Source organism: Nannospalax galili, unplaced genomic scaffold, assembly GCF_000622305.1.
Source record: "Nannospalax galili isolate Female #2095 unplaced genomic scaffold, S.galili_v1.0 scaffold235, whole genome shotgun sequence".
Classification (NCBI taxonomy): domain Eukaryota; kingdom Metazoa; phylum Chordata; class Mammalia; order Rodentia; family Spalacidae; genus Nannospalax; species Nannospalax galili.
In genome coordinates, this window is record NW_008338118.1 from 3018773 (window position 1) to 3027565 (window position 8793).

The 8793-nt window shown below is 44.1% G+C and overlaps 1 protein-coding gene across 2 annotated transcripts in view; it reads left to right on the plus strand.

Moving 5' to 3' along the window:
- Positions 1-413: 413 nt before the first annotated feature.
- The window catches only part of Parp8 (poly(ADP-ribose) polymerase family member 8), a 203452-nt gene continuing 195072 nt past the window's right edge, over positions 414-8793 (plus strand). Inside the window, exons 1-3 of one of the 2 annotated variants that reach the window (XM_008832936.3) lie at positions 414-549; positions 637-738; positions 1619-1673. In XM_008832936.3, the coding sequence (XP_008831158.1) occupies positions 444-549; positions 637-738; positions 1619-1673 (263 nt within the window). In that variant the 5' untranslated portion in view covers positions 414-443. Of the gene's footprint in view, positions 550-636; positions 739-1618; positions 1674-8793 lie in introns of those variants that run through there. The other variant, XM_017798109.2, reaches the window with a different exon arrangement.

The window sequence follows — 8793 nt, forward strand, 5'->3', positions numbered from 1 at the left end:
GGAGTCTTCACAACCTACACTGTCACTCAGCTCCTGGCGCGAGTGGAGGTCGGGGGTGGGGAAATCCAGCCTGCGCGGATGGCGGATACTATTAACGTCCCGGCGGCGCGCAGCCGGGCCCGGTGACCGGTGGCCGGTGCGGGAGGGTCTGCGGCGGGCGGGCGGCGCTGCAGCAGCCTGGGCACGGCCGCCGCCCGCGGGCGCGAGTGTGCGCGGGTGTGGAAGCCCGGCGTGCGGGCCTCGAGGGGTGTGCACGCGTGAATCGGAGCAGGGCTCGCCCCGCGCCCGCCGAAAGCTCTCCAGCGGTCCCGGGCCCCCCATGGTCGTCAGTCCGGGCGGGGGAGGGAGAAAGTGAGACTCGGTGTCATCACCATCCATTGTCAGAAGGGGAGGAAATTGGAATCCAGCAGCGGCGAGCAGCAGCTGGGCGGTCACATCTGGGAATGCAAAGCCGACCTCCTCCTCCTCCTCCTCCTCCACCACCTCCTCCTCTCTCACCCGAGATCACTTCCGAAACCACTTCGCCTTCAGCCCCTGCCTCGGCCAGAGGTTTCATTTTTAACTGAATATTTACGAAAGCTGGAAGCGTGCGAGGGGGGTGGGGTGGGGTGGAAATAGCGGCTGCTTCTTTTCCAGGGATTTATTTCATGGGGATGTGTTCAAGGCAAGAGCGAATTCAGAAGGATATCGACGTCGTGATCCAGAAGTCCAGAGCCGAGAAAGACTGCCTGTTTGCAGGTGAGTTGTAGTCTGGCAGAGCCGGGGACCCGGAGCCAGCCTCCCCTCCGTGCGACCGCCGCCCCCCGCCCAGGTGGCCACCGCGACGCGGGTGGCAGGAGGTGTGGGGTTGCACCGGGTTGCACGTCTCCATTCCAGGTGCATGTGGCGACAGCTGCAGGGCGAGAGCTGAGGCCCCGGGGGAGGGGGGCGCGAGTCTGTCCCCTTCCCCCGCCTAGCAGGGCAGCTCTCGGGGGCCGGCCCCGGGTTCCCGGCGGGTGCAGGCGGGGCAGCGGGGCGCAGGCTTGCAGTCGCGGGAGTTGCCCGGAGCATCCGAGCCTGCCTCCCGGGCTCCAGCCGCCGCGGCTTGGCTCTGTTGGCCGAGCGGCCGGGAACCGAGCCCGCAGCGCTGCTCCGTTGCTCCCTCCGCTGCACCGGCGCCGAGGCCGGGGAGAGGCGGCGCTGGCTGCTCTCCCGCCCCCCTCTCTGAGCGGCCGGATACCGCCCCAGGGGCGAGAGGCTCCCTCCGGCTTCCCGTGGCTCCCAGGCCTGCGCCCGGGGGTCGCCTCGCGTCCATGTTTTGCTCCCCCGAGACCGAGCTCAGATTTTGCTTTCCCATCCAGAAGCCTGGCGGGGGTTGCTTCCGGCCGCCAGGCTGGGAAATTCCCGCTGTTGCCATGGCACCCGGCACTTGTTGCGGGGGGCGGCCTCCCACTGCACCCCGCGGGGTGTTCAGCATCCCCTCCCCCGCAGGGTGGCCCAGACCTCGGGCTCTCCAGCCCTTCTCGCTCCCTGCCAGTGGGGCCTTCTTGGGCTCTCATGAGATAGGAGGTTCTAGACAGAATTGGGGTTAAAAACAGCCCACTCCAGGGGTGGATTTTAACGCGACTTTCCGTTTCAGATTTCAGATACTCAGATTCCACCTTTACTTTCACCTACGTTGGCGGCCCCAAAAGGTATTTATGTCTATAGAGTTGCTTCATTTCCTGTTCACACGCTTGTGTTTCCTTTGTCTTAGCGTGTTCCGTGTTTGGGTATTTTGCCTGTTTGTTTAATTCTTGGGGCTGCTCTCCTGCCACAACCCAAGCCCGATGTCCCGCGGTTCTACACAGCAGAGGGAAAATAAATGTGTTTGATTGAAGTTTTTCTAAAGCTACAGGCGATGAACCGAACACTTCATGGTAAAAAAACGTTCTGCTTACAGTAGAGGCTTGCTCTTGAAGCGTTCTGAGGTTGACACAGGCGAGCCAGTGCAAAACTGGAATACAAAGTTATGGAGTGAAACGCGTGACAGGGATAAATTGTCACAAAATGGTTTGATCTCGACTAGTGATTTTCCTGATGAGTTGGGGCTCTGTGTTTTCCTTTTCTGAAGGTTGACATAAACATGCAGTCTGCCAGTTCTCCTCCTAGGAGTGGTTATTTTGGTTTTCACATTTAACTGTAGGAAAGAACTTGGAGAGTTGTGGAGACGGAGTGGATGACTTTTTCTTTGAGGGAAGAGTGAGAGACTTTTTAGTAGTAAATTGTCAACAATTTGATAGACGCCCCAATCCATTTTGTATTGAGAAAGCAGAATTAGCCTGAAAGGTGCCTATGCAAATACACCTGCTCGTGCTCTCTCTCTCTCTCTCTCTCTCTCTCTCTCTCTCTCTCTCTCTCTCTCCCTCTCTCTCAGGTGTAGGTGTAGTTAGAATTTTTTCCTTATCCTTTTAGGGACAACTGATTTAGAAGAACAGCGGCTATAATGTAAGAACTGTCAGAGACTTGTCTAGGGAGTCTTCTCCCCAGCCCTGCTTTTAGGTCCTGACATTCAATATAGTTTGACTACATTCCAAAATACCTCTTAGCTAATGGAAACATTTATGAACATCTAAATTGCAGAAGAAGCTTTCATCTGTAAATACTTTTTAAAAGCTTGATTTTAATGTATACCTTTAAATCACTCATGTTTTGTGTTGCATTCTACAGCTCAAAAAAGCTTTAATTAAAGTGGTTATTCAGTTCCCAAATACACAATCTACCTAAGCCCCAGGATTGGTATAATATTGATTTACTAGTTGAAAATGTATCTGAATCACCCAACTTCATTGTATGTATGGGAGAGAATACAATTACATTATTTCTTAATTTATGAGGGTACCATCATTTTTTTAATTATGGATAAAATTAAATTAGAGGATATTTGATTAAATTAACGCTACTCCTACACTTAATATCCGAAGGACATTAGTATATGACTGATGTCCTCTTGGACTATTGTAATGGCTAAAACATGCTCTGTGGCCATTGAAAACATCCCTACACAATCAGGTGAAGTGAAGTGACTTGTTATAGTTGGCACCTTTTATTGGAATGTGTGGACAGGAATATCCCAAATGGGCTTTTCTTTCTTTCTTTCTGCTTCTTTTATGGACAGGGTTTCACTCTGTTGTCCAGGCTGACCTAGAACTCAAGGTAGTGCCTCTTGTCTCAGCCTCCAAGAAGCCTCTGAGAAGACACTTCTGTTCTTTTGGTCTCAGTTTGCTTACCTCAGTACAATGAGGGGTAAAGCATAATCTGTAATATCAGTTAGCTCCTGCAGTTAAGATCCTTATCAGTAATTAGGGGCCTAGTGTTCACATAGCTGGAGGTGGAGAAGGCTTGCATGCTCCCAGGAGCAAGTCTAGGGTATTGGGATGAATAATTAACAATTAAGATAACACCAGTTTTCACTGTAGGAACAAGTCCCACATCTGCTTTTAAAGTAAGAAATATTTCCTTTCCTATGTAACCTTACTAAGAAGTAGTATTTTTCCTTTGTCTCTCATTTAAATATGTGGGGCTTGTATGTCTTAATGTGGAAAGAACACTGGTATAATTGTGTGATTGCTTCATTTTCTCAGAGGCTTGTTCTACAAAGCGACATATAAAAAGTTGTCTAATATAGGAGAACGGCTCATCCCCTTGTTTATACTTGAGGGTAGACTATTTTTCTGAAAATAAAATTATATTGCTTTCATTTTCCATTTTAGAAACTCAGTTATTATCTATTTTCCATCTTGACGTATCAATCAGGCATTAAAATTAAAATGCTATTGCTGTGTCTTTATTTATTTGTATTTATTTATTTATTTATTTGTTATTGAGACAGGATCTCACTGTGTAGCCCAGGCTAGTGCCAGGGTTTCACTATAGAGCCTCTTGATGCTGGAGCTGTAGACGTGAGCAACCACACCGGCTCTGTCTTGATTTAATGTGCTTACCAACTTATAGTATTGGATTAATAATGTCATTTGAGGTTAGTCAGACTTAACCATTGAAGGATGTGGGGATTTTATAGAAAGACTAGCACACAATTACACTGAATTGCATTTAGCTGCTATTTCATTTAAGCCATTGAGAATATATTTTAGAAATAATTTTCAATTCAAGTCATAGATAAAATTTAACATACCATTTAACCTGTGACACTTTCTGAGAACGATTACATATTTTAAACATAAAGGTTGATTCTTCATATTACTATTCAGAACAAGAAATAATTCTGAACTTTCGTTCTGTTTTCTTTAATGTTTCTGTAGATAGGAAGCCATGCAGAGGTTTTCTCCAGACTGTCCAGTGGCCTTGTAAATTAGCCTTTTTGTTTTATTTGATGGTCCTCCTAAGGGCATAGTACTTGTTAACTTCTGAAGTTCTGCCTTATCTAGGTGAGGACTGAGGAGGAGGAAATGGTCTGCTCCAGTTGCTGTCACTTTTGGATATGTATTCTGAGAGTTCAGCATGCATGGTTAAGTTTACCGAGTTAAACAAGGGAACCGTGCTGTGAATCCCTGTTCTCTGACATTCCTGAGACTTATGGTCCTTCTTTCACATTAGGATTTTCAAATGTTTTGAGCTTGCAGACAGGTTATACATAAAACAGCAGCAACAAGAAAACCTATACAGACACTTGGTTTAATTTTTAATTTTTAATGTCTGTTGATTGAAAAAGACTTGTTGATTATCAAAAATTATCAGCAGGTAAGGGCGCTTGCCTGTAAGCCGTCCACAAGGTTTAAAGAACAAACTTCCTTCAGCTTGTCCTCTGGCTTCTACCCATGTGACATGTTGTACAGACTAGCTTCTCCCCCAACTTACTTACTTTCCCTTTCTCTCTCTCCCCCTTCCCCCCCATAATATGTAATTTTTTAAAAAGTTAAAGAAACAAATTTAGAAAAAGATGCAAGAGGAAAGAAGTAAAAACCACAAGAGTCCTCTATTTCCCAGTAACCTATTTATGCTTTTAGAATTTTTTGTGTCTATATACACATAAAATATATGCATCCAAAGACTGAATTATATTTTGAGAGATCACTTATTTTTGTGATATCTAGGGACTGAACGTAGGGTCTTGCACATGCTCTACAAGCACTGGGCTGTATCTATAGCCCTTTTTTACTTTATATTCTGAAACAGTGTCTCATTAAGTTACCCAGGCTAGGCTTGAACTTACTCTCTAGTCACAGCTGGTCTTGTCTTTGTGATCCTTCTGCTCTCCAGAGCAACTGAAATTAACAGGCCTATGAGAATAAAGACATGTTCTTTAAATGGAGAGTCTCCTAGTCAAACTGTGATATATAAGCATATGCCTGTACTCTTAGCACTTAGAAGTCTGAGGTAGGAGAATCAGATTTCCAAGTCAGCCTGGGCTATGTACTGAAACCTTGATGCATTATTTTTTCTGTTGCTATGATACAATACCACGAGCAAAGGCAACTTAAGGAAGTAAGCGTTTGTTTGGGCCGTGGTTCCAGAGGGAGAGTCCATCATGGCAGGGGAGCCGTGGCAGCAGGCAGCAGGAGCAGAAAGCCGAGAGACTGTGTCTCCACCATAAATGAGGCCATCAGCTCTCACACCCCACCCCAGTGACGTACTTCCTCCAGCAAGGTTGTACCTTCTAAAGGTTCCATAACCTCTCCAAACAGCATCATCAACTGGGATCCAAGTATTCAGATATATGAGTCTGGGGTACATTTCTCATTCAGACCACAATACCTGTCTAAAAATACTCCAATAATTTTTATTAGAAATTATAATGAAATTTGAAATGCAGGTTGGCAGAGGTTTACACTTACCTGCTTTTGCACATCCTCCCTTGTGAGAGTAAACTCTCCTTCACCATGTCATGGATCTTTATCTTTCTGTTTTATTTTGTTTATTTGAGACAGTGTCTCCCTGTAACCCCAGCTGGCTTGAAACTCCCTATGTAGACCAAGCTGGCCGCCATCTGACAGAGATTCACCTGTTTCTGCTTCCCAAATGCTGCAATTAAAGGTGTTCACTGCCATGTGCAGCTTGGAGTGCCATCTTTTGAAGTGTATCTTTCTTGTCCAGGAAGATGCTTTGGATCATTGGGTGCTTCAAAAGAAGAGTACCCCTCTGTGTGGCCTACCTTCTTTTCCTCCCGAGTTTGCACATTCTGCCTCGTGTCCTCTGTCTGTACTCTACATTCCATTCTTTTACCCATCTCATCCCTGTCATTTCTCAGGGTAGAGATGTTTGCTAGGACCAAATTCTCATCTCTGAAATCTTTTCCTGGAATCATCCTCTGTATGATTCTGCTAGGTGTTTCTAAAACCACATCCTAATACACAGATACTCCTCTACACAGGAAGGGATTGCACCTCCATCAGCCTTCTATAAGATGAGTTATGGTAGGTTGAAATGCATTATAACATCTAACCTACAGATCATCTCCCTAAGCAACAGTATACTGTTGAGTTTGTGGTGTTTGCCCTTCATGATAGAAGGCTGATTGGAAGTTAGTCATCACTGAAGAGCGTATTTTATATCAGTACTAATCAGGGAAAAGATAAAATTTCAAAAATCAAAGGACGTTTTTTACTGAATGCATATTGCTTTTGCTTCATTATAAAGTGGAAAAATTGTAAATAAGGCTTCATAAGTTGGGGACTGCCTGCCCATATTGCAATTAATTACCTTGCATCTGTTTGTAAGCCATTTAGAGACAGGAACTCTGGTCTATTTGCCGAGGTTTCCTTTGTCTCTAACACCATTGTCTAGGAACATACTCTATCTCCAAAGAAGATATTTTATGAATTATGAAATTAAAGTTGAAAAATCTGGCAGACCAGAATGAATTTTCAAACCTAAATGACCAAATATGGAGACACTTGAACACTGAGAGGCCCTTAGTTTCTCAGAAACTGCAGCAGAATTTCATAGGAATCCTCAGTGACAAAAACTGCTTGACCAAGTTATAATTCCTGTTCTCTGTTTCCCATATTCAGGTGCTTTGGGGGGCCAGACACATAATGTCATTTTCTAAATAGCAGCAAGTTATTCAGTACACTAGAGGTTTTGAACTCTTAAGGTAATTATTCAATGAAAAAAATTACTCTGGTGATGAAGCAAACTTTCTAGAGGTCTTATTCTACCTGGGTCTCCAGTGTGTTAAACTCTTATACATGGGTGACAAAGAAAGAGACAATCTATATAATTGTGAAAGAGTATTTGTACGCTTTGGACTTATTTGATGACACTCACCTCCCCCTTTATTTATTTATTTATTTATTTATTTATTTATTTATTTATTTATTTATTTATTTTATTTAGTTAGTTATTTTATGTGTGTGTGTTGTGTGCGTGTGTGCCACTCTAAACTTGATATGGCACAAATGTGGAGGTCAGTGGACAGCTTGTGGGAGTCGGTTTTCTCCTTCCACCTTGTGGGTTCTGAGGGTCAAACTCAGGGCCCAGAGCTTAGCAGTAAGTACCTTTACTTGCCGAGCTGCCAGGCCTGGGCTTCGCTGGAAAGGAGAGTACATGTATGCATAAGTGAAAGGGAATCAGAAGGGTGAAAGAAACAATCTCATCATTTGAAAAAGGTTCATTGATTTTTATTATGAAGGAAGTGCAAAAATGCTCATTATTGAAATCTTGGAATATGCAGTTATTTTGAACTCATTAAGGGTCAGAGAAAGAGTAATCGCTTCTAAAAAATAGAAAATTAACATGTTCCTCTTGGCAATGGGGTCTTGGTTATCATAGTTTTATGTTACATTAGTTATTACCCCAAATGCTAACATCTTAAAATTGTCTTCCTTAAAGTGCTGGAAAGCCACCTTAGAAATTAGAGTGGCTGGGGAAGGGAGTGCGAAGGAGGCTGGATATGCAAATGAGGACCTGGCTGGTTTGTTGTTGATGATACTGATGATTTTGTTGTTATAGTTCTGGGGATTAAACCTAGGGCCTTATGCATGCAAGGTGAGTGCTCTACCACTGAGCTACAGTTCCAGCCCTAGGATCTTTTATTTGCACCTTCTTTAAGTTATAGTTGCTTATCAGGGCGTGGTGGTATATACCTGTAATTATACCTGTAATCCTAGCACTTGGGAGGCAGAGACAGGAGCATTGCTGCAAGTTCCAGGTCAATCAGAACTGCATTGAAACCCTGTCTTCGAAAAGACAATAACAAAACCTCCCCAAACCAACTGCTCTATCTTGTATGTTGTTTTTTGAGAGTTTATTATTAAGTAAAATTTTAAGTCATTGACCTAAAGTAACCTCCAGTTTAACAGGAGTAAAACTTTATTAAAGCATGCATATTAAAATCAACCTTCCTTTATTTTGTGGAATACTATTAATGAGACCTGTTGAACACAGTCTCTGTAGTCTCTGCTGTGCTTCTGCCTCCCTTCCCTCATCTCTGTGTTCACACTAAAGAAAAGTAGGCATTTTGTCAGTTAATTTACAATTTATAGCTAAAGAAACCCAGGGTAGGGTAATTTAAATAGGTCAGAGTTAGCAAAAGACAGTAGGGCTATAGTTCGGTATAAGTCGATGTTTATGTAAGGGTTGGGGCATTGGTTCAACTGGCCTGACTAGAGATGCTGGGAATATTTAGGGACAGGGAGGGATTGCTAATGGATTTTTGCCAGGGGCGGTACTGAAAAATCTACTGGTTGGCAAGGAGTGTGCCCGAGCACAGTGCAAAGCGTAATAGTTGGAAAATTATGTACCTTGGCTCTGGAATTCTTATGCAATATTTTGCTAATCCATTTAAATTCCCCATCATTACTTTGCAGCATTAAA